The 25652-nt window shown below is 47.8% G+C and overlaps 1 protein-coding gene and 1 long non-coding RNA gene across 4 annotated transcripts in view; one reads left to right on the top strand and one right to left on the bottom strand.

Moving 5' to 3' along the window:
* P2rx3 (purinergic receptor P2X 3) overlaps window positions 1-25652 on the top strand; it is a 39158-nt gene that overhangs the window by 10647 nt on the left and 2859 nt on the right. For all 3 annotated transcript variants that reach the window (XM_040745724.1, XM_005065079.3, XM_040745725.1), the window contains 9 exons: window positions 199-270; window positions 478-541; window positions 1088-1181; window positions 1428-1505; window positions 2155-2296; window positions 2804-2940; window positions 24410-24503; window positions 24778-24843; window positions 25472-25549. In XM_040745724.1, coding sequence (XP_040601658.1) covers window positions 199-270; window positions 478-541; window positions 1088-1181; window positions 1428-1505; window positions 2155-2296; window positions 2804-2940; window positions 24410-24503; window positions 24778-24843; window positions 25472-25549 — 825 coding nt within the window. The remainder of the gene's footprint in view (window positions 1-198; window positions 271-477; window positions 542-1087; window positions 1182-1427; window positions 1506-2154; window positions 2297-2803; window positions 2941-24409; window positions 24504-24777; window positions 24844-25471; window positions 25550-25652) is intronic.
* On the bottom strand, window positions 10997-16475 carry LOC121140416. Its single transcript, XR_005877248.1, has 2 exons — window positions 16389-16475; window positions 10997-11671 (listed from the first exon to the last, which is right to left on the bottom strand). It is a non-coding gene; the product is annotated as an uncharacterized LOC121140416 (long non-coding RNA).

The raw sequence follows: 25652 nt of genomic DNA, 5'->3' as shown, positions 1-25652 counted from the left end.
TTTCGTGGAGAGCGAGAGGGGCCACCAGGTGGTTAGAAAAGTCGGTTTGAATGCCAGCCGCGCACCTCGCTAGCCCTGCCACCTTGGCCAAATCACAGGCAGACTGGGGCTTCCTCTTCTGTAGGGCAGAGATCCCTTCTTGGTCTGCAGATTGGGATGGGGCTTTTTTTTTTTTCCCCTCTCCCTTCTTCTCCCAAGGGCACCTCTGTCTTCGTCATCATCACCAAGATGATCGTTACTGAAAATCAAATGCAAGGATTCTGTCCAGAGGTGAGTGGAGCAGATCACGGAAGCGTATTGGTAGGAGCAGGGTATGTGGTGTGACTAGAGGCCCATAGTCTAGCCTTGGAGCTGTGACTGGACCTGCCACCCACCGGAAGCCACAGCCACAGGGACTTGTGGGAGGCAATGGGGACTAATGGGTTGACCAGGGCCGAGGGAAAGCCCTTCATACACCTGTGACCCTGTCCCCCACAGAATGAGGAGAAGTACCGCTGTGAGTCTGACAGCCAGTGTGGGCCTGAGCGCTTCCCGGGTGGGGGTGAGTGCAGCCCTTTCCTCCACCCCACCCCCAACTCCAAGCCTTCATGGGACTCTAAAAGGCAGCGAATTCTCTACGGGGGTAGTCTATTTCAGGAAAGGGGGCCATCCTATTCTATGGGATTCTGCCAGGGTTACAAGAGGCTTGCTGGGTGTCAGAAGCAGCCAGAGCTCTGGAGGTGCATGGTTCCTGCCCCAAGAGTTCACTCTAGGTATTGCAGTGGTAGAGTAGCAAGTGGCATTAGGAAGCATAAAGGACAGCCCCAGGGGAGGGAACAAGGGTGGTCCTGAGAGGTGGTGGCTCCAAAGCCCTCCTGGAGGTGGCCTGAAGATGAGGAAGATTTAGCAAGATGGAGGGAGCTTTGTGAAGGGCATTCTAGGCAGAAGGGATATCTCAGCCTAAGAGGCGAGGAGGAAGAGTCCTGGGGCGCTCAGGACACATGCAGCGGATTCGCTTGCCTTGCTCACCTGCCAGGGGCCCTGGTGAGGAGGGGGTTGCAGTGGCAAGGGGCAGGATGCCACCCGGTCATGCGGCTCCACCCTCCAGGGATCCTCACTGGCCGCTGTGTGAACTACAGCTCTGTCCTCCGGACCTGTGAGATCCAGGGCTGGTGCCCCACCGAAGTGGACACCGTGGAGATGTAAGGCTCTGAGCATCCCCAAGCGCAGGGGGGGCTTTGTGTGTCCCCAACTCAGGTTCTTTCTTGGAGTGGGAATGTGATCACAAGGCGTCATCCCCCCTGCCCTGCCTCTGCCTCTCACCCTTGCTCCCAAAGGCCGTTGGTCTACAAGATGTCCCCTTTGAAGAGGCACCCACAAAGAAATATTCCTGAGGAAAGCTCCATCTCCCCTCCTCTGGAGAGCTGAATCACCATTTTCACCTGCAGGCCCATCATGATGGAAGCTGAGAACTTCACTATTTTCATCAAGAACAGCATCCGTTTCCCTCTCTTCAACTTCGAGAAGTGAGTCCTCCATTTTTCCCTCACTCAGCCTGCCATAAAGGTCCCCACATTCTCTCCATCTACTCATCTGTCTGGAGCTCCTGTCCCAAACATCATGTAGCCAATTTCCTGCCTTGGAGCCCTGAACCCAACCAAATAGGAGTTCTGCTTGGAGCTGGGAAGACAACATAGCCTGGCTGTGGACACTGAGGCCACCTGCAGTTGGAGTCTGAAGTGTTCGTCGCTTTTATTCTTCCCACCTACAGCCCTCACGTGGCAGGTTTTGTTGTTGTAGTTTCTTGTCTTAGTTGCCCTCTCCACGTTGACTCGTGCATTCAGCAGCTATCTAGTGGCATGTGGAGAGCATCTGCCAGGCACCATGGAGATGCACACAGCAATTAGGAGAGACTGGTCACCAGGAGCCCAGCCTGGTAGCTTGTAGACACTGGCCACAGACACTCATAGCCCTACCATGAGATGGGACGCGATGAGGGTTACGAAAGCGTGAGGGAAAGAGGGGAGGTGCATGGGCAGTGACTGAGACATGGTGCAAGTAGATGTGCCCACCTGGGTGTGGAGGGCCAGAAGCATCCAGAAGACTGGAGAACACTTAGGCATAACTATCTTTCCTTTCGTTCTGGGCCTCATCTCTCTCCTCTTTCCTCCCCAGGGGAAACCTTCTGCCCAACTTGACAGCCAAGGACATAAAGACATGCCGCTTCCACCCTGAAAAGGCCCCGTTTTGCCCCATCTTGAGGGTAGGGGATGTGGTTAAGTTTGCCGGGCAAGATTTTGCCAAGCTGGCCCGCACGGTGAGAACCTGTCTCTTCTCCATGATCCCCTACACCTACCTGGAAAGCTCAGCCCCCCCACCCCCATGGACTTCAGGGATAACCACTGGGATGCTGGGCAGGAGCCACAGCAAGACAGTGCCACCTGGTGGGAGCATCCGAGACCTGCAGATCCCTGAATCCATTCCTCCCCCGAAACCCAGCCACCTCTCCCCCAGAAACCCTGCCTCTACTTCCCCAAGCCTCAGTTTCCCATTCCTATCATCCCACCTCACCTCAGAAGAGGCCTTTGGTCTCATAAGCGCCACACCACAGGAAAGCGATCTGCAGCTGCGTCCTCTTTCCTGTGTTGTGGCTCAGGGACTTCGGGGTTCCAGGTTCCTCCCCTAAGGACTCTCCCCTCCCTACCAGCGACTCTCTCTCCTCCCTGCTGCCACCTCCCATGTAGAGAAGGGAATGAAATCACTATCACAAATCCTCAGCCTGACTGAGCACAGGGGAGAGCTCATTATCTGGACCTTTCTTCAGGGTGGAGTTCTAGGCATTAAGATTGGCTGGGTATGTGATCTGGACAAGGCCTGGGACCAGTGTATCCCCAAATATTCCTTCACTCGACTGGATGGAGTTTCTGAGAAAAGCAGCGTTTCCCCTGGCTACAACTTCAGGTAAACCAACCTCTCTGTCTGAGCAGAGGCACAGCTCACAGGCAGCTCCAAAGATGCCATGGCAAGCAGAAATGCACATTTGGAAGGGAATTCCTCATGTCTCTCTTCTGGTCCCCATCGGGTTCAAGCTTAGGGAGGACTTCTGAGAGTTGGCCATCCCTGACTGGTGAATTGTGCTGTGAGGTGTGAATTCCAGGCAGGAAAAAAGGATCCAACCACCTTGGATCTGCTGAGGACAGAAGTTACCCCAGATGGCCCAGGTCTCCTGAAATACTCTATCCATGAAGCTGTAATGTGCCTCATTCATGCCCAGATAGCTCCATTCCCTGCCCTGTGCCTGACTTTTCTAAGGCTCTTACTCCCCACAAAGTAAGTACAATATCTGGCATTGTTTCTTTTTCCAAAATGGTAAATTGGCATTTCTTTCTGAAACCCAGAAATCCTGTGATTCATGGGCAGCAACTGTAATGATCAGAGTTCTTTCATGCTTTTCTGGGGAAAACGGTTTTTAAATATCATCTAGTTGATATTCCAAATAGCAAAAGGAAAAGTGAGGAAGCACAGGGTGGTCTGTTTGGAATAGCGGGGGCCTTGACCAAGTCCTTAACCTCCTCCCTGTGATGTCCCCTTCTGTGAAATGCTGGTAGCATGCTAGTGGACTGTTTACCTGAGGGGCCTGCTGGCCAGTACATGGATTGCTTTGGCTTTCAGTTTTGGTCTCCCGCCCTCCCTCCCTCCCTCCCTCCTTCTCTCTCTCTCTCTCTCTCTCTCTCTCTCTCTCTCTCTCTCTCTCTCTCTCTCTCTCTCTCTCTCTCGTGTGTGTGTGTGTGTGTGTGTGTTTGTGTGTGTGTGTGTGTGCGCGCATGTACAGAGTTCAGAGAACAAACTTTGTTCTTTGTCTTGTTTGAGGCAGGGTCCCGCTTGTTCATCGTCGCACACCGGGATAGCTGGCCTATGCACTTGGGGTGGTTTTCCTGGCTCTGCTTCCAAGGTTACAGACCCTGTGCCACTGCATCTGGCTTTTACATGTGTTCTGGGGATCTGAACTCAGGTCTCCAGACATGCACACTGAGGCCTTTTGGCAAATGAGCTATCTCCCAGTCCCTCCCTTAACTTCTGAAAATCCCAAAACTCCTAGAAGGACCCTCGTTAACTACACAATGTTATATGCTAAAAAAGCTAAGAAGACTAAATAGGCAATGATGGGGACAAAATACATAGAAGACTATATTTATTTGAAGAATTGTTACTCAGACTTCCCTTGGTTGTAGTAGTCTCCAATGTAATGTTACATTATGTATGCATTAGTTATTCTTTGTGCTCTTGAGAAAAATTCCACACGAAAGCCATTTAAAGCAGGAAGGTTTGGTTTGGTACCGTTTGAGGGTACATTCCATCATGATGGGGAGTCATGGCAGCATGAGGGTAAGGTGACTAGTCACATGGCATCCTCAGTCAAGAAACAGAGACATGCTCCACACACTTTCTGCTCTTCACTCATTTGAGACTCCAGCCTGTCGGATGATGCCATCACATCCGGGGTGGGTCTTCCTGCCTAAATTAAACACCCCCTCACACAGGGATAGAAGTTTGTCTCCTAGGTGAATCTAAGCCCTGCCAAGTTGATAATCAAGATTAACTATCGCAAGTCTTCATTTTATCAGCTTGACACCCAAGCATATCATTTTTAAATCATTGCATTCCATCCTGATCCTTAAAATCTTATGTTCATTTTATAATGCCAAATACATTTAGTTCAGCTCTACAAGTCTCCTCTATCTGAATCTAAAAATTCAGAAGTGTAAATACAGTCTCTTTATGAGATTTAGGAAATCTCTTATCTATGAGCCCTATAAAAGCCAAGCCTACAAGTCATATACGTCTCGTATACAATATCATGGAGGAAACATTCTCATTCCAAAAAAGAAGGAATGGGAATGAAGCAAGCAAAGACTCAGCCAAGGCACGACTGGATCACAGCAGGGCCAACACCAAATCCTGTAGTTCCCTGTCTGGGATCTGGGGCTCTTGGTGGCGTTGTCTGGGCTGCAGCTCTCTTGGCTTGCTGCAGTGCTCTGGTTCTGGTGCCTGCTGTGCACACAGACTCTCTTGAGCCAGCTCTACTCCATGCCTGCTGTTCTTCTTGGACAGCACTCCCCATGACTAGCATCTCCAATATCCTGGGGTCTCCATTTGTACCTTGGGCTTCACCTTCTCAGCCTCATGCAGTGGTCTCTTAATGCCACCTACATACTGCCTGGCTTCAGTAGCTTCTAGAACTCTGGGGCCAGCCACTGTGACTCCCTCACTTCTGTGTCCTCCATGCCTGCAAAACCAGTGCCACGTGGAAAATGCTGCCAAGTTGTGTTGCCAGATCAAGGTGTAGCATGACCCCCTGAGACAACCCCCTTAGCAGCCTTTGTGTGCCTTTGAGGCAGACCCCAGGAAAACACTTTCCTCCGTGGCCATTTGGAGTGGGGAATACCTGTCCTCTAGCTCTGGTTGTTTGAATTTATGTTTTCACAAGCTTTGTGTGAGTGAGGTCTTGCCCTCGGAGTACTTTTCCTATTGTCCCAGAGGGACACTGATTTCTTCAACAACTATAGCTACTTCCTCTACATCTGCTTTAAACTTGCTGTAGTCCTTTCTCATCATACTGCACACTTTATGCTTTTCTACTGTATTTGCTGCCGTCTTACACTGTAGTAGTGGCCTGCTACTCTCTTCTTATGTCATTCTAGGGCCTCTCCAGTCTGCAGCACCAAGCTCTTTACATTCCTCTAGCAAACTAGCTCCAAAGGCCTGTGAATCCATGGGATTATATTTATCACAGCAGTGACCCTGCTCCTGGTACCATTTTTTTTGCATTAATTACCTTTCTAACTTCTGTGACAAAATACCCAACAAAAGCACTTGAGGAAGGATTTACTTTGACTCATGGTTTGAAGGCATAATCCATAACGACAAGAAGGAGAGTGAGGTGACAGGTCACATGGCATCCTCAGTCAGGAAGCAGAAAGAGGTGAAGGCTGGTTCCACTGCTTTCTCCCTTTTACTTGGTGGGTACTCCAGCCTATGGTACTGTCCACATTCAGGGGTGGTCTTCACTCCTCAGTTAGATCTCTTTGGAAACATCCTCAAATACATGCTCATAAGTTAGTGTCCCAGGTGTTTTAAATCGAATCAAATTGACAAGCAAGATTAACCATTACAATAATCCACTTTCTTTTTCACCTTACTTTGCAACTTTAAAGAATAATGGTCCATCCCATTAAGCTTTACATTTGATAGTTTAAAATATATATGTATGTTCTCTGGAAAGAAGACTTTTTAAAAATTGAAATTGCTTTCATAATCAACTCCAGAGTTTTAAAAACCATAGGAAACAACACATATTTTAAAGTAGGTTAAAAATACTGTTTGGCTCACTGGAAGAAATTGGCATATTTATTCAGTCAGTTCATCACACTAGATCAATACAAAGGATATTTGTATGGCAGCTTAAAAATAGTAATATATTTTAATAAAATTCTCATTCTGAAATACAAGTTTTCATACTATAAACTCCCCTTTGGCCATTAGAAATTCTTCTGTACTCCAAATGACTCCTTTGACAGAAATGCCTCTGAAGACCATTACTGCTGTGAAGAACATGTCTGCTATGAACACCCCAACTGCTGGTATCATGCAGTTTAGAACAGTGCCCTTCATTTGAGAAAGAACTTCTTTGGAGTCTATATCTCCAGTTGACTATGCAGTAACTTGTGCCCTGTCTAGGCACAGGAGATACACTTAGTTCAAAATAAGCTTTGGTTGAGGATATGGATGTAACTCAGTTGGTAGAGTGTGTGCCTAACATGCATAAAGCCTGGGTTTCCAGCCCCAGCTCAAGAAACCACAGCAAACCTGAAACAAGGAATGGCGGCACTTGCTTGTAACCTCAGCACTCAGGAGGTAGAAGCAGGAGGATCAGTTCATGGTCATCCTTGGCTACATAGGGAGTTCAAGGTCAGCCTGGGCTATATGAGTCACTGTCTCAAAATGAATAAATTAGCTTAGATTGTTTACTTGGACAAGACTGGAAAGAGTATCTCCAAAGGCTCTGCCAGTGTTATAGTCAGGATCTAGGGGAGCTACCTGAGAGGTGCCAGCTCCTCTGAGGAACTTAAGTAACTTACTCTTGTAGCAGAGGCAGAAGTACAAGGCAGGCAAAACTGCCCAGTTGGACTCTGGGTAAAACTGTCAGAGAGCCCCAAGGAAACTGCCATGAGGAGACATCTGGCACCCATGCCAAGTAGGGCCCTCTGCCTAAGTTCTGTCACATCCCTCCACCCGGGTCCCCACCACCACTCTCCTACAGTGGTGGATAGACAGAAACTCAAGGCCAAACTGTGTTGGGGAAGCCACAAAATCACCTTTCTGAATGCTCAGGTAAGAGATGAGGGCACTCACTGTGGTTTCCATGACATGGTGATTTTGTGCTGTTGTTTAAATCTCACAGGGCTACTTAGCAGTAGGACTGACACTCATTGCCCCATGTGCATAGCATTCTGTATCTTGTCTAATTATTCCTTACTCATCCTAGGAGGTAGATGCTTCAATCCCTCCACTGTCCTAATGAGAAAAGGCAGGCTCCCTGAGTTCACTCACAGCCAGTGTCACACATCTAGTGCATTAGGGGACATGGATGTGAATAAATATTCTCGAATGATATCTCCCATAACCAGGAAATCTAGGGACAGTCACACATTAATCCTCAGTAAAGTATGCATAGGTGGTTACTTTCTACCCTGCTGAAAAACAAAGAACCTGAGTTCCCTGGGAGTGAAAATACTAGCAGATGCCAGCAGCACAATCCACAGCCTGGCCTTTTGCCTCCCAAACAAGTTCATCTGTCTCTCCCTCCAACAGAAGCCAGATTTCTCACCACTCTATTGTTGCCATTTGCTCTGGAGAGTGGAATTATTCAGACAAGATTGGCCTTGCTTTAAGCTGTGCGTCTGATACCCAGGGGCAGCTTAGAGACCTGCACTTCCATCACTAATTACTTCTGCGGCTCATTTCCATGCCTCCACCTCCCCGCTTTCTGCAGCTCTCTGCCTGCAGAATCATCGATTTTGAGATTGTCTAGGTGTTAAAGATCCCGTGGCCACATCTAGACAAAGCTGTCCCTCTACTGAGAGGAAACAGAAGCTCTGAAGGGGCAATGGTTTGTCTAAGATCACGAGAGCATCTTAGTGCAGCCTTAGAGGTCATTCTGTCCAAATTCCTGGCATCTGCTTTCCTAAGACACAGCCCCAAACAAAGGATGCTTCACAAGGTGGCCTGTTTGCATGAGTCAGATCCAGTTACTGGAAAAGGAGCCTCAGGGTGCATCTCCCTTCAATTCTGACCCTAATGGACTTGGTTCTCACCATCTAATTAAGTTTTGTGTGATCTCTAAAGGCTTTTCTTCTTTCTCCACCTGCAATTCAGTTGAGAGAATGTTTTGTTTTTACACCTAGGTCTGTCTATTCTGCATGGTTAGATATTCTAAAGATCTTTTAACTTAATTTTTGAAGATTTTTTTCCAAGCATATTGAGAGTGCAGTTGCTGGGGTTGTCTGGATTTGTGGTGGACAAAGTGTAGCCGTATCTAAAAATAAGAACTAGTGGCTCAACAGTATACAGATGAAAGACACCCCGCCCCCAGAGGTAGGAGGTAGCATCCTGTAGCTTAGACACATGACTGGGGTGGGATCTGTTAACTCAGGTATACCCTCAGTTCACCTCAATTCAACGCAGGATTTTAAACTGGGCCAATTGTTATATGTGAATATGTGAGCATGGTGAGTTTGTGGGAACATGCATATGTTTGTTAGCGATTAAATATTTTAGGCCAAGTGAAAGCAAGTCTGTGTGTGTGTGTGTGTGTGTGTGTGTGTAGGCATTGATGAATTAATGACAGATTTTATAACACCATATCTATCAGGGCCTCAGCAGGAAGCAAATGACAGACTCAAATTAGGTAATTCAAGGAGATTTTAATAAAGGGGCTGCTTTGAAAGTGTGGGCAGGACGTAGGGAAATCACAGGGCCTGCGGGAAGGGGCTGGAGCTATAGAGACATGGGCATGTGAGGAAAATGAAGCCCCACCAGCAGCCAGAAAGGAGACGAAGCAGCCCACCAGGCAGGGAGAAGCTTGGACCAAGGGGCACATATGAGATCCAGCCCAAGTCCTTCTGCTACCTTGTGGAGGTCTCTAAACCCTTTGTGCCCCTGATGAAAGTGTGAACCATTGCTCCACAAAAGGATGTGTACTCACAGGCACTAGTAATTTTGCAGGTGGTTTCTTTTTTGTTCTTAGAGACTATTTTATCTACAAATGTAAGTTTTCTTAAAAGATGCTTTTTTAGGCTAGGGATGTAGCTTAATGGTAGAGCACTTTCCTAGCATGTACAAGGCCCTGGGTTCGGTCCCTAGCCTGCCTCCAAAAGACACTTGTCCACAAATATACGACTTACACAGAGTAGTGATGAGGGCTCCTTTCTCTCATATTGTTCCCCTCAGTGGAAGTTAGCATCCTAGATCATGGTGGGGAGAGGGAGAATGTCTTTCTGGGGGGTTATACATTTATACATATGCAACCTAAAACTCCATGTCTTTGAAGACCTCAAAAACACCTCTGGTCCTCATCTAGAGAGATGGTTCAGTGGTTAAGAGCACTGGCTCCTCTTCCAAAGGACCCGGGTTCAAGTCCCATTACCCACATGGCTGCTCACAACTGTCTGTAACTCCAGTTCCAGGACATCTGGCACCCTAACACATCCATGCAGACCAAACCCCAATGCATATAAAAATAATAAACCTTTTTTAAAAAGTTCTTAATGTGCAATCTGTGAAGCCCTTTCACACCTGTGCTTTGACCTCATTGACAAAGCACCACACCCTCCCAACCAGAAAGGTTTTGAAACTTGCCAGAAATGACCTGACTTCATCAAAGCTCAAAGCCAGAGGCCTGGTCTGTGTTCCTTTCTTCTAGCACACCTTCAACCATTGTGGGACTTGCCTAACAACACATACATGAAGCAGCCTAAGAGATATATAGATATACCCAGTGCTGACAGCCCGAGGGGAAACAGACGCACTTTTAATGATGTCTGATTTCTCGGTTCCCCTCTGAGACTTCCTAAGACAGCATTGCTACTAAAAGGCAGTGTGGTTTGGATTTCCTCTCTTGGTTCATCTGCTAGATATTCCTCGTGTGCTAGGTGTTTCCAGCAGGCGTTCCATGTTGGAAACGCACCCACAGCAGCTTTCATGAGGCTCAGGGTTTGGCTCGGCTCCCCTTCCATTTCACAGCATGCAGATCACCAAGCTCCTAGGCCAACTGACAGAGACAGAGCTGAAGTGGGCTCTGGCGTTCATCACTCCCTACAATCTGGATTTCCCCTCCTCCCTTCAAAAGCCCCAGAGTATGTTGTGAAGGCAGCCACTCCCATCATTTTCACAGAAAGCCATGGTTTGGGAAGGCCTCCTCCAGGGGGGTGTGTTTGTACGCCCCCATGGGCCTTTTTCTGCCTCACCTTCTTGCCATGTCAGTGGGGAACCACTGGTCCCAGGTGCACGTAGCCCTCTTTAACATCCTTGTCCCCTTGTCCAGCCTGTCAGCACAGAAACCAGTGTTATTAATAGAAAATACCATCTGAAATTTGTTGAGTGCTGACCAAGTAGCCAAGGGGGTTATCTCTTCATCTCTGAGAAACTCTGGATTCAGAGGTTCTCATTTACCTAGACAAGGCCACATGCCTTATACAGTGCCAGAGAGGGCATCAAGGGCTGGCAGCCTAGCCCCACAGCCAGCACTTGCAGCTACAAGTAAGCTAGTAGGACTGTTAAGGTTGTTCCCCCCCAGCCCCTGCTTCCCCATGTGGCCCAGACTGGTCTGCAGCTCACTATGCAAGCCAGGCTAGCTGCTAACTCACAGTAACCCTCCTACTCTCCTGATGCTGGCGTGACAGGTGTGTACCACCACAGCCAGCTAGTAATATGTTTTTAAAAATCAACAACAGACAACTTTTTAAATGGCTGTTCTTGCAGTTTATCAGGTCCGTAGACTCTAAATAAACAAACTTGGCATTGGGCCTGTCTCTCGGGGAGGAGTCCCAGCAGGCTCTACGGTGTGGCCCCCGTCCCAGATGCAAAGAGACTGCCAGGCGATATTTTCCTATCGGTACAGAATCAACTGTAAGAGTGTATATCAGCTGGCAAAATTACTTCCCAGCAGGCAAAGCTTTGCTGAGAACAGCACCTCCTTCACAGAGAAACCCAAATCCCAGGCTCAAATTTCCCCTCCCAAGTCAACCCGGATCCTGCATGCTTGTTGCTGTTTTTCCTGCTGGTTTAACAGTTTTTGGTCCTGGTTTAGGAAGGAGTTTCCACTACTCTATGGGAGGAAAAATCATTTCTAAACAGATACGAGTGCTTCCAAGGGATCTGTGCGCCGTGATAAAAAACCCTTCTCCATTCAGCAAACATTATTGAATGTCAGCTCAGCATGGGGAAGCCCTTGTAATGGCTGGCACTACTCAAAGCTAAATTTGGCCGCATGCTTCCTTGCACAGGAGAATTCAGGCCTCGAGAGTGGAACCTCTTGTGGATAATGAGGGGATGGCTTTGAAGGTCTCTTTCAGCTTCTGGTTCTGTCCCATGCTGAGCTTCGTGACTGACAGAGAGTGGGATGAGGCAGGTCCTGTGATCAAGAGAAGGATAAACGTCAACCCAAATAGCAAAACTGTTTATACATAAAAATCCAGGCAGCTCTCCTTAGCTGTGCATTCTACATCTGTGGATGCCTCTAACAGAGCTCAAAGGTGTTTGAAGAAGCAGTTATACCTGCCCCAAAGAGGAGTGGGTTTTGTTTCCTTCCTTTTTCCCTCAACAATACAGCACAGTCACTATTTGCACAGAATATATACTTTGTTAGGCATTACAAGTTATCCAGGGAGGGTCTGACCCATGCAGGGCAATGTGCAAAGTGTATAGACTAATACTATGCCATTTTATATAAGGCATTTGAGCCTCATATAAAACAAGTCTTGGTGTCTACAAGGCTCCTAGAATCAACTTCTTGGGACTACTGAGGGATGACTAAGAATAATTAAGCTAAGAATAATTAAGATGAAACTGGGGATGTAACTTGATTGTAGACTGTTTGCTTAGTATATACAAAACCCTGGTTTCTGACTCCCAACACAGAGTAAAACCAGATGTTGGTAGTGTACACCTGTAATCATTTGGGAGGTAGAGGCAGGAAGATCCTAAGTTCAAGGTCATTCTCAGCTGAATATTGAGTTTGAGGCCAGGCTGGTCTACAGAAGTCAAAAAGAGCAACCAGTCTGCCTTTAAACCTTGCACTTAGAATACAGAGGCATGCAGAACTCTATGACCTAGAAGTTATCTTGGTTTACATAGTGAGCTCCAGGCCAACCAGGGTAGGCTACATAGTGAGACTCTGTCTCAATAACAGTTGTCATCATCATCATCATCATGAAATAAATATGAAGTAGCTAGAGCCCAGGGTATGAATTGAAATCAGGGACACTTGTAGAGCAAGTCTCATCCCCTCTGTGGGCCTGTTTCCTTTTCTGTGAAATGGGCTGTGAGGTCTTTTTAAACTCTTTATGACAGCCTAAATTAACACACCTAGGTGTCGAGGGTTGGAGGCCAGGGAGGGGTTTTGGAAGCTGGACTGCTGAAGTGTGCACTGTTATTTATAGCCTTGTCACACTGGGATGGGGCTTCAGCCCTGCCCCACAGACGCACATCTGACAAATGATTTATTACAGCAATTGACGTTTATACTTACTCATCCTTTATCTGTTCCTGCTAATGGCACAAGGGACCATGTGTGAAGCATCTCAGTGCTGTCAGGCCTCAAAATGGCTCAATTTGGTCCAGGGTTGGGGATGTTCTGTCTGGTCACAGAACAGGTATCTCTGTGAAGGTCTCAGTAAGAAGGCACATTGAGCGAGGGCTTGGAAAGAAATGCACACCCATGGAACTAACATGGGAGGAACACAGAGGGCCACTGCAACCCTGGACTTGCAGTCACTGTGGGAGGTATAGGTGCCTAGATTTAAACCGGTATCCCTGGCAGAAGCAGCAGTCACAAACAGACACAGCGACTAGCAAAACCGAGATGGGGCTGGGAAGCAGTAGGCAGAGTAAATACCCACCTTCTCCTCCTGCTTGCCTGACTCCCCAGCCAGTTCCTCCCATCAGCCACACCTCCAGAAACCAGAGGGAAGGCAGCAGACCCCAAAGAGCAGAGACTTGGCTCTAGTCAGTGGTTCTCAACCTTCCTAATGCTGCAACCCTTTAATACAGTTCCTCATGTTGTGGTGACCTCCCAAACCATAAAATTATTGTATTGCTACTTCATAACTGTAATTTTGCTGTTGCTATGAATCATAATGTAAATATCTGGTATGCTACGTTCAATGCCCCCGCCCCCAAAGAAGTGGCAACCCACAGGTTGAGAACCACTAACATGAGAAAAGAAAATAAATGAATTGCTTTATTTGAATAGTTTTAGGAACATAATGGTTTAATATTCAGTCCTTTGCAGACTTATTCTCACTACTCTAGAGGCTAGAGAGGAGTACCACACAGTGGCTTCCTGCTTGTGTCCAGCATCAGTCGCCTTTCTAGGTTGGCCTGGTAGTGATGCCTCTCATCCCTGACATCTCCAGCCCTATTTCCTCTCCTCCTCTTCTCAGCTCAGTACCGGAAGCTGCTCCAGCTGTCTCCCTGATACTTCAGCAGCATCAGGTCACAGGTGTGGGGTGCTTTCCTCAACAGCTGAGGTGCTGTTGGAGACACCTAGTTAACAAGCCCCCTGCCTCCTCTGAGGTTTCTATCTTAGAGGATTTGAACAGGCTGCATCTGAACAGGCTGAGTTGCGATCTCAACCATGACCCTTACCTAATGGTATTTGTACTTTTCTGTAGCTTGTAAAATCAAAGAAGAGTCCAGATGTGGTGGCATATACCCTGTAATCTCAACATTCAGGAGACAGAGATGGGAAGACTGCCACAACCATCCTAGTCTACACAGGTCAGCCAGGCTACATAGTGAGACTCCATCTCAAAAACAAACAAAAGAAAATAAACAAAAAACAGGCTACACACAAACACACGTACAACCTACTGAATCAACTTCATGTCACTCATGCATATATGTGGTTAGGGATGACCACTTAGAATTGAACGACATCAGGGAATAAACTCCTGAAGAGAATTGATTCACCCTCTCTCAGCAGCCATTGACTACCTGTAACACTTCGTCTAGGGATGAGGCCTTGTAAAATCTCCCTCACTGGCACTGGCATGTCAACTGATGTTGTCCTTGTACAGGTCTTGTTTAGACAACTATATTGTTGTGATTTCGTTCATATAGCTTCCCTGTCTAACAACAGGAGTCATGGTCCTCTGGCTCTTACAATCTCTCCCTCTTCCATGATGTTATCTGAGCCCTTAGGTGTATATATAAGGGCTGTGTTGTAGATGTATCAGTTGGGGATAGGGACCCTACAGTTAGTAGGTTCTCCTCTGAAATCTATGATCTCATTAGCTCTGGGTGATTGGATAAATTTACAGTATGAGCCATGATTTCCTTCCTGTTCAGCAAGCCTCAAGTCCAATTAGACAGTTGTTGCTTACCACCAAGATATAAGTACCACTATTACACCTTTAGGGATATCTTGCCATGCTGGTCATTGTTGTGATCATAGGAATTACATCCTGATAGAACTATTGCTTGCCTTTTTCCTTTGGCAGCTTATATTGCACTTCAGATATTATGAGAGCCAGTCCTCAGGCTTCAGGTCATTTCTAGCTTAATTCTTGCAAGTCCTGTGTTCAAAGTGCACTAGGGTCTTACTCTTATGTTCTAGAATATGCCAAGGACAATAACAGTAGTCTCTTGCACTGCGCTGGCCAGAAACGCAAAGGGAGGTGTCTCATCCTGGCACTGGGGTTATCAGATAATCTATGACTCTTGTGGGAAGCATTGACACTCCATTTAACATACATATTAATATGTTAAATATGTATTTTAAGTAAGCTTATAAAACAGTGTGTTAACCTGTAGCCTAAAAAATTCTTAGTATTATTTGTGTCTTCCTTCTCCCTCTCCTGACTCTCCTCAAGTAGTCCCCTCCTCCCCCATACCTAGTTAATCCCCTTAACCATCTGATGCTGTTGTCTCCACCCTACAGATAGGGAAACCAATGTGGCGGGTCCCAAAATTGTCTAAAGTGCTGAAGTAGCAAAGCAAGGATTCAGACCCTAGGACCTCCCCATGTCTATGTCCCTGTGCCACCTAGGGCCATCAGCATACTGCTTGCTGAGATGTTGTGAGACTAAAGGTAGTCATGAGTGAAGCCTCCAGGCCAGACTGAGCTTGTGTAAGTGCTCCACATACATTATGTCCTCTCTTCTCCCAACTTGTCCCCCACCAGTATCACCTACCTTCCCACCTAGCCAGCTGCTGGATCTAAATGTTTTCTGTTTGAGAGAGAAAACAGCATGTTGTTACCACCATCCTAGTTCCATCTGCCAGGTTGGGAGAATCTGGAGAAGCCAGCCAGCAGAAGGATGCCCAGAGGCTGGCACTGAGAAACTCAGTCTTTGAGGGGTTAAGAATCTGAGAAATTCATTTGCTGCTGCTATGACCACAAGACCATTCGACAAGCACAGGTGGTTATATAGGCCTCATAGCCCAGAGACCAAGTACCAGAATCCAGGTTCTACAAGAGTGGGCTTGGGTCCTGAGGGAGACGGGACCAGCAGGGCAAGAGCATTTCACAACTATAGCTCTCTGCACTGGCAAGTCTGTTCTGGGGGGTATAGGATACCATTGTCCATAGAGTGACTATCCCACTGTGGTGAAGCTACAAGGGTAAAGTCACTGAATATGGGATTGGAAAGAGATGGACACAGTTGGCTGACCTCGCAAGAGCTAGTGGACCTGGCCACAGTGACTTCAGTCCATCTTTACTCCCCAGTCAAGCCACACTCTTGGCAACTCTGAAAGCACCCGTCCTTCCCAACGAAAGAGCCTGCTGTCCTCTTAGCCAGGAATGCTGCCTCCACCTCTCACCTGTCCCTCCAGTTTCAGTGTGTTGTTACCCAGAGCTTTGCCTGAGGTTGAGTCTAGGCCCAAACTCTTCGCCGGCCCTGTGCTTAGCCTGGTTTTCCTCAGCTTCCCAGCCCTTCTCTATGTCCCGTTTTGGACTATGCGATGGATTGATGCTTGTCTCCCTCTAACAACAATAGAGCTCATCAGTGTGTCAGTAGTACCCAGCCCAGTGCCCAGCCACAGTAGGTGCTCTAAGCATTTGTTGACTACTGAAAAAAATGAGAGGCTGTCTGAGCTTGGGTCCTAATGAATAAATAGGCACTCACGGGGTGGAGAGGGGAGACAGCATGAGCCACAGCTCCAAAGTCTCTGTCCGGAGCATGTTCAGGACTTTCAGGAAAGCAGGCATGTGCTGTGGGAGGGAAGCAGAGTAGCTCATGTTAGGAGGGCCTATACTCCAGTGTTCTTATCACCAACACTGCTTCCTAGCCAAGAAATTTAAAACCAGAGGGATCAGAATGGGGTTATACAGAGGTCAGCCTTTCCCTTTTCAGATGAAGGGGTCCCTTCCCACTCTGAGTGGCTTTCCTGTGCTAGTCCTAGTCAGTGACATCAGGTGTCCAGACACCAGCAAATGCAATAAACCCTCCTAACTACAGAACTAACAGTTCTGCCCTAAGTCAGGACCTAAGAGAAATCAGGGAGCAGGAGAACAATCTAGAATGCTGGCTATATTATTCCATTTTATGTTCCTAATAACAATGTCATATCTGGGTAAGGACAAAGAAAGGGGGTATATTTTGACTTATTATTCTGAGTCAAGGTAGAGGGTGGAGACCACTGGGAGATGGTCTTCTTGCTGTTAGAGTCCTGAGGCAGCACAAGACATCACATAGTGACAGACAGATAGTGTTCAAGACACACACTGGGCCTGCTGTTACAGCATGCCCACTCTTTGTTTTGAGACAAGGTCTCTCTATATAGTTCTCGCTGTCCTGGAACTATGTAGACCAGTCTAGTCTGGAACTCACAGAGATACACCTTCCTCTGCCTCCAGAATGCTGGCATTAAAGGCATCTGCCACTATCCCAAGTCACACTTTTTTGAAAAGTTGTATTTACTCCTGTCTCATGTATGTGCATGCACCATATGTGTGCCTTGTGTCTGGAGGTCAGAAGAAGAAATCAGTTCCCCCAGAACTTGAGTTACAGAGAGTTGTGAGCCACCATGTGGGTGCTGGGAATCAAACCTAGGTTCTCTGCAGGAGCAGCAAGTGCTCCCAACTGCTGAGTCATCTCCTTAGCCCAGAACATCCACTCTTGCTATAAGTCTTTAACACATTTATCCATTAATCACAGAAGCAGAGATTCATGAGGAGAGGGCCTGATCACCTCGTAAAGGTCCTGTCCCTTCCACTTCTTAAAGTCTTACCATAGAGATTCAGTTTCAACATGCTTTTCAGAGGAGACAAACCACCTTCAAACCACAGTGCTGGCTAAGAGTGTGGACTCTGCAGCTGTACAGACTGGGCTTGGAGTCCAGTTTTATTCTCCTGACTATTGCCTTTTATGGCTTAGGCTTCTTAACCCCTCTGATCCCGCCTTCTCTTCCGTAAAGTAAGAAAAGCAACAAGTACTTAATGACACTGGTGGTTGTAAGCATGGAGTGACATGGTAAGTGTAAAACAAGGCTATGTCGGCAGCTACAGTATTACAGAGAACTCCGTGAGGACCATGTACTATGCACTACATAGTAAGGATTTAGTAGATGTTGGCAACAGTTGTTACTAATATTATTATCTCCAGGAGCAAGAAGAGTTAAGGCAAATAAAGATATTATTCTTTATCTTGGCCTTAGGATAAGAAGCTTAGATCTCTTAATTCATTATATCCACTCCCCCACCCCCATCTTTTCAGTAATGGTAAAAGTCTCAGAGAGGTTGAGTGACCTGCTCAGGGACAAAATGATAGTTTAAGAAGAGCATTTGGATCTCGGGCCTTCTTAGGAGCTTATACCCAGGACTGACCCATTTGACCTAGTCCTCCTCGACTCTAACTCATTCTTTGTCCTTTGGAAAAGCACTTCTCACTGTGCCTGAGTCTTCTCAGTGATAAACCAGTGGGGAGGGCTGTAACAGACAGGATAGGTATTGATAGCTGCTGTAACAAACAGTCCTCTCATCAGTGGTTTAACATCGTGGGTCAGTGATGTGGGAGGGCTTTGTGCAGCCATTCTGGGCTCTAGCCTGCTGCCATCTTGACTCGGTCTCCTCTAGAACTGCCTCATCAATCTCCTCTGGTTCCTAAACAATGAGTCATTAGATGGGGTGTGGGGGGGGGGGAGAACACAGAAGGCACACTGCACCGATCCGTCTCAGCATAGGTAACAGGCCTCAGGTCCATCCACATTCCACACGAGAGCCAGGGGTGGAGCACCAGCTAGGTATGAGGGACAGGGAAGTAAGGTCCAACTGTGCCCCAAGAAAGAAGACACCCGAAGCCCCTGTGGCCTGAGCCATCCCCTGCCTCTCAGATCAGACAGCTTCTGTGACCTCTGGCTCCACCGGAGCAGTCTGGACTCTGCCGAATCTGGCCCCATCTGCAACCCAGACCCTCCTCCCTGAGCTCTGCAAGTCCTCCCTCCCAGCAGGGAAAGAAGCCTTCCCTGCCAAGCCTCCTTGAGGGTGGGTGGCTGGTGAGATAATGATCTTACCACGCTTATTGCCTCTTGGAAGGCAGGTGCTGGAAGAAAACCAAGTCCCTCTGATTTTTCTCCCTGTTCCCTTCACATTCCTTCTCAGGATAAATTTAACCAGTGGAGCCTAGGATGCCAACTTCTTGTTCTCTGAGTCCATGTCAGAGCGTTTGTCATGGATGCAGCCTCAGGCTATAAGTGAAGGCTGCAGGACTGCAGGCCCAACCCCTGCCCTACCTCAAACATCTGTGATTCATCCCCACTCCCCTTGCCCAGTTGCCATGAGTACATCTCTGTGACGGGCATCTTCAGTTCTCCGGCGGTGTGAGAAAGTAGAATTTAGAAGGGCTGTAAGACCTTGCACTGAGATGCCTGCATTCTGAACAGATGGTTCAGAGATTCCAAGTTTGGGCTGTGGAGTCATAGAATCAAAAGTCATGGGAATCCTGACTCAAGCAAGTTACCTGCTCTTCTCTCTCATCTATAAAATGGGTCAACAACAGTGCATTATTCATGAGGTTAACTGAGGTATTCTGAATATATTTCTGGGGCTTTAGAAATGGTGGGTGTTGAAATGGCCACAGTCTGTCTGGTCTACATACCCTCAAGGCAGCCTGAAAGCCATAGGTTTCTCTTCGAGATATCCCTGGAGGTCACCTTGAAGATCCAGGCTCTTGGATCTCACCGTGGATATAGAACTGTTAGCCTTCCTGCAGTCCATTCCATCCTCCTGCTGCTGCATTTGAATTCACTCTGCTTTGCTTTGACCTGTATAGAGCTCTCCCACTGTTACCCAGACATTACTTACCAGATTTAAAGACGATCTCATTGCTCACACATTTTTCTTGACCTCCAAGCCTCCCTTTCTGCCTGATCAGTGGCTGTTCTTGTGTCACTGTCATTTTTTCCTGGGTCTCACTCTCTGGAGAAGACTCTCCTGCCTTCCCTCACTCTGTCCCTTCAACTACAGAGCCCACAGGAAACACCTGTGTCTGGCACCCCCTGAGAATGTTTCCACTGAATGGTTCTCAGCCTCCTTGGTGGCAGGTTCAGCACCCAGCCCTTGCCCAGGCATGGGTAGGGCAGAAGTCTGCTACCTAAACTTTCCTGTACTGTTTCCTGATGACAGAATCATCTAGGCCTGAGCTTCCTCATCTGGAAAGTGGGGGCAGTTAGGGTAGATATCCCAAAGGGACATGGGTGTCCTCAAAAGGTGATTACATGAAGAAACAATACACAAGGGTATACTTGAGACAAGAGGAGCCAACCTGTGTAGGTGGAGTTTTCCCGTCTTAGCAAACTTCCAAGTTACCACACAGAGGCCTATATTAATTGTAAATGTTCAGGCTTATTACTAACTAGCTTTTACATTTAAACCATTTCTGTTAATCTATGTTTTGCCAAGTGGCTCATGACTTTACGTGTCCTCCAGCACATCTTGTTCCCCTCTGTGGCTGAGTAGCATGTCCGACTCCACCCTTCCTCACCCCATCATTCTCAGTGTGGCTTTCCCACCTAACTTCATCCTGTTCAGCCATTGGCCAGTCAGCTAGTTTATTAAACCAATCATAACAACATATATTCCCACAGTGTACAAAAGGAACATTTCTCAGCAGACCTTGGTGGTGAAGGACCGCAAGGTTGGCAGTCCATGGAAGCTGTTATTCCAGGGCTGGCATGAGCAAGCAAAGGAGAAAAGCGTGGACTGTAGGTCAAGCTGAAGCTGCTCTCTAAGCCCTTGGCCTATGTGGGAGCTAAGCCACTGCTGGAAGCTAAGCAGACTGAACAACCATCCTTTCTGCTCTCCTGTTGGTACTTCCTTTGGACAAACCTACCTAAAAGCCAAGCAGATTGTTTGGCAGAAGCAGCAAGAGACAGGCTCCCCAGGCCAGAGCTGGGCAGAGAAAGACAGTGTCCAGTGCTCAGAATTATCTGTTGTGGGATTTTAGTAGTACTCAGAGTCGGTCTCAGCGAGTGTTCACCAGCTGCTGCTAACAGAGCTCTGACAGAACTGGAGCACGCCATCTTTGTAGACATGGAAGCTGACACCCTGGGGGCTAAAAAACGTTAAAGGCTACACCATTTGCAGGTGATGACGGTAGGATCTAGACTCATTTCTACCTAACTCTATAGAGTTCCCCAAAGGCAGTCAGAGCACTGGCCAGCATGCTCACCCTGCCTTCCTGCCACGCCTGTGGTCCTCCAGCTCCAATCCTGTTAGGCTTCACACTTCCTCTCCCAGCTGTACAGGTTCAGGTGTGAGCGTCCCTGGAAGAGAGATGCTGCCTCAACCATTGCATTCAGAGAACGAAGTCGGCCCTCGATGCGAGCAGCTTTGGCTTTGCATGTACAACTTTCTGGACTAGTTTATTTCCACCACTACACTTAATCCTATCACCAGGAACCCACTTTACAGCAGTGGGGCTTTGCTCAGAGAGATTATACTGTGCTGACGTTAGAGGCTGGCCTGTGACAGGCAGAGTCGTACAAGAAGGATTGTGTTTGATTCAGAATCCAAGTGGTCAGTGCAATTCCAACCCCAAGCCCAGCACTTAAGATCTGCAAAGCCACAGGCAGGTCCCCTCCCTGCCACAGGCATCTGAAAATTGGGGTGTGAACACTACCCTTCTGTGTGGGTACCACCCGAGTCTGGGAAGAGTGAAATGCGATCACTTCTATAAGCCCCCAGCTCATCACAAGGCACCCAGCAGCCAAAGCTGAGGAGCAAAAGGCAAATCAAAGGACTTGGCAGATATAGTGCTGAGTTTCCAGTGGGAAATCTCGGGTGAATCATTTAACCTCGCAGAGCCCCAGAAAATATGGAAGTCACTTCCCTCTGCCATGGGATGGAGACAAAGGTAAAATGAGGTGAGGTATCAAGAAACACTTTCCTCAGTTATCGTATAAACGTATTTCTTCAGCAAATAACAATGGCCAACACCAGTGTATGTTTCCTGTGCCCGTGGCTGGTCCACCACACTGACACGTGTTTTCAACTCTCGTGGCAACTGTACAGAGCAGAACTGTTTTACTGTTGCCACTCAAGATGCAGCCACTGAGTCTCAGAAATGTTAAATGACTGCTACACGGTTATGAGCCAGGCTTTGAGCCCAGCAAGGTTAGAGTTGGGCCCTGTGATACCCAAGCAAGTAGAACTAAAGAAGCCTGGGGCCAGTTGTGGTCAGCGGTAGTTCAAGCTTTCATAAACATAAAACTCATGGGGAGAGAGGTTTTCAGAGATGTGTCAGGGTGAAGTGCTTGCTGCTCAAGCACAAGGGCCTGGGATCCGTTCCCAGCACTCACATGCTTGAAATACTTTATTTAAATTAGAAACAAGCCTGTTTCCCACGTCAATCCCAGTCCCCTCTCCCTCCCCTCCTCCCCTGCCCCTCCCAACCCTCCAACACCCCACCCAATCCTGATTTTGCTCCCCAGGAAGGGTGAGACCCTCCATGGGGGAATCTCCAAAGTCTGTCATTTCATCTGGGGCAGGGCCTAGGTCTTCCCCCCATGTGTCCAGGCTGAGAGAGCATTCCTCCATGTGGAATGGGCTTCCAAAGTCCATTCAGATGCCAGGGATAAATACTGATCTCCTACCCAAGGCCTCACTGACACCCACCTTCAGGGGATCTGGATCAGTCCCATGCTAGCCTCTCAGCCATCAGTCTAGGGTCCATGAGCTCCCCCCTTGTTCAGGTCAGCTGTTTCTGTGGGTTTTACCAGGCTGGTCTTGACCCCTTTGCTCATCACTCCTCCCTCTCTGCAACTGGGTTCCAGGAGTTCAGTTCTGTGTTTAGTTGTGGGTGTCTGTCACTGGATGAAGGCTCTAGGATGGCATATAAGGTAGTCGTCAATCTCATTATTGGGGAAGGGAATTTAAGGTAGCCTCTCCACTATAGCTTAGATTCTTAGTTGGTGTCATCCTTGTAGATCTCTGGAAATCTCACTAGTGCCAGATCTCTCCCCAAACCTATAATGCCTCCCTCTATTATGGTATCTCTCTTCCTGCTCTCCTCTATTCTTCCCCTGACTCAACCTTCCTGCTCCCCCATGTCATCCTCTCCCCTCCTCTTCTCCCCCTTTTTCTCCCAACTCCCTTCTCCCTCCACCACCATGCTCCCAATTGGCTCAGGAGATCCTGTCCCATTCCCCTTCTCTGGGGTACCATGCATATATCTCTTAGGGTCCTCCCTGTTTCCCAGACTCTCTGGTGGTGGGATTGTATGCCAGCATTCCCCTGCTCCATGTCTGAAATCCATATATGAGTGAGTATATACCATGTTTGTCTTTTTGTGACTGGCTTACCTCACTCAGTACAGTTTCTTCTAGTGCCATCCATTTGCCTGCAAATTTCAGGATTCCATTGTTTTTTTCTGCTGAGTAGTACTCCATTCTGTAAATGCACCACATTTTCTCTATCCACTCTTCAGTTGTGGGGCATCTAGGTTGCTTCCAGGTTCTGGCTATTACAAATAACGCTGCTAAGAACATAGTAGAATAGACGTCCTTGTTGTATGAATGTGCATCTTTTGGGTATATGCCTAAGAGTGGAATTGCTGGGTCTTGTGGTAGACTGATTCCCATTTTCCTGAGGAATCTCCATACTGATTTCCAAAGTGGGTGCATGAGTTGGCACTCCCACCAACAGTGAAGGAATGTTCCCCTCTCTGTACATCCTCTCCAGCATAAACTGTTATTGGAGTTTTTGATTTTAACCATTTTGACAGGAGTAAGATGGTATCTCAGAGTTGTTTTGATTTGCATTTCCCTGATGGCTAAGGGTGTTGAGCACTTTCTTAAGTGTCTTTCAGCCATTTTAGACTCTTCTAGTGAGAATTCTCTATTTAGTTCTGTACTCCACTTTTTAATTGGATCCTTTGGTGTTTTGGAGACTTGCTTCTTGAATTCTTTGTAAATTTTGGAGATCAGCCCTCTGTCAGATGTGGAGTTAGTGAATATCTTTTCCCCCTCTGTGGGCTGCCTTTTTAAGTCTTATTGACTGTGTCCTTTGCCTTACAGAAGCTTCTCAGTTTCAGGAGGTCCCATTTATTAATTGTGGATCTTAGTGTCTGTGCTACTGGTGTTATGTTCAGGAGGTTGTCTCCTGTACCAATTCGTTCAAGGGTACCATCCACTTTCTATTCTAAGAGGTTCAGTGTGGCTGGATTTATGTTGAGGTATTAGATCCATTTGGACTTAAGTTTTGTGCATGGTGATAGACATGGATCTATCTTCAGTCTTCTACATGTCAGCATCCAGTTATGCCAGCACCACTTGCTGAAGATGCTTTCTTTTTTCCATTGTATAATTTTAGCTTCTTTGTCAAAAATCAAGTATTTGTAGGCGCACTCACATTTTTAAAAGCCACACGTGTATAATCGCAGTGCTGAGAAGGTGGAGAGGAGGATTTTCCAGGGTCTCATTAACCAGCCCATCTAGCCAGCTGATGAGCTCAGGTTTTAGTGAGAAACACTCTCAATAGTAGGGTGGAAGGTAATCAAAGAAGACATCTGATGTTGACCTCAAGGTACACACACGTGTAAGTCATTACATTCACAATCATTGCACACACACACACACCACTCCCCAACAAAGATGCTGAGTTCAGACAGGAGAGTTCATAAGCAGACCCATTTTCACCTCTTGCCTCCAGGTTTGCCAAGTACTACAAGATGGAGAATGGCAGCGAGTACCGCACACTCCTGAAGGCTTTTGGGATCCGCTTTGATGTGCTGGTGTATGGGAATGTGAGTCCTGGGGTCCAGCATATGAGGGAAGCAAGGGAGGTTCCCATGCCTGCACCTGGGCCTTAAAGAGGCTCTCAGGGGGTGGGGGTCTTCTGAGGGCCAACCGGCCACCTCCCCCATTAGCTCCTTAAATTTTTATAGAGTGGAACTGTCTGACCCTCCGTAAACCCTTCAGGCTCCACTGCCTCTCTAACAGGAGCCCAAGTTTAACCTCAGCCCTTACCCCCTCCCTATTGGACCCACTGTCTACATGTCTTGCTCCTTACACATACAGGCTGGCAAGTTCAACATCATCCCTACCATCATCAGCTCCGTGGCCGCCTTCACTTCTGTGGGAGTGGTAAGTCGTCTTTCCAGGCTCTCACAGGGCAGTTAGGGTGGGGCCCAGCCAGGCATGATGCTGTCAGACAGCTCAGCTAAGCCCTCCTTTTGGCCTCCAACACCTGCTGCTGAGTAGCCCTGGTTTGGGCATCTCCCATCATTATCTGCCAAGGCTCATGGGCTCCAAAGATTGCCTTCACCTGTTTTCAGGTGGTTCTGTCTTATAAAAAATTCCTGCCTCCCATCATGAAGGGAGGAGAGACTCCATGCTTCCCCAGTCCTAAGATGTCTTAGTGAGGAACATGCCACCAGGCAAAGTGGGGACAAAGGTCCACTGCCAGGGACTGCTCCCCAGCTCCCTGTGCTTCTCCCTTCACACTCTCTGGGCTTGTGACCCAATGGTGTTTCTCAGTAGCTAGAAGGAGGGCCATAGAGGACCCTGAAGAGCCTCTGGGAATTTTCTGGGTAGAGCTGTGCAGCCGGGTCTCCTGGAAGACCCAACCCCTTCATGCTCCTCCCCCTCGGTGCTTTGGCCACCTGTCTGCTGAAGGAAGTCCTGGCCAAGAGCTGGGCAGCGCAGGGGCCATCTGAGCCCTGCCCATGTCAGAGCAGATGTCTGAGCCTGCACTGCCCTCTTCCTCCTCCAGGGGACTGTTCTCTGTGACATCATCCTGCTCAATTTCCTCAAAGGGGCCGATCACTACAAAGCCAGGAAGTTTGAGGAGGTGAGCTGGGGGACAGAAAAGCAAAGGAAGCAGAGCAAGGAGGGCTGCTGGACCCTGGGGACGCCCCATGGCTTCCTGTCCACGGGGTTCTGAACGCAAGTTC

This window comes from Mesocricetus auratus, unplaced genomic scaffold (assembly GCF_017639785.1).
Source record: "Mesocricetus auratus isolate SY011 unplaced genomic scaffold, BCM_Maur_2.0 Super-Scaffold_100004, whole genome shotgun sequence".
NCBI classification, from domain to species: Eukaryota; Metazoa; Chordata; class Mammalia; order Rodentia; family Cricetidae; genus Mesocricetus; species Mesocricetus auratus.
This window is presented reverse-complemented; position numbering and strand designations above follow the sequence as displayed.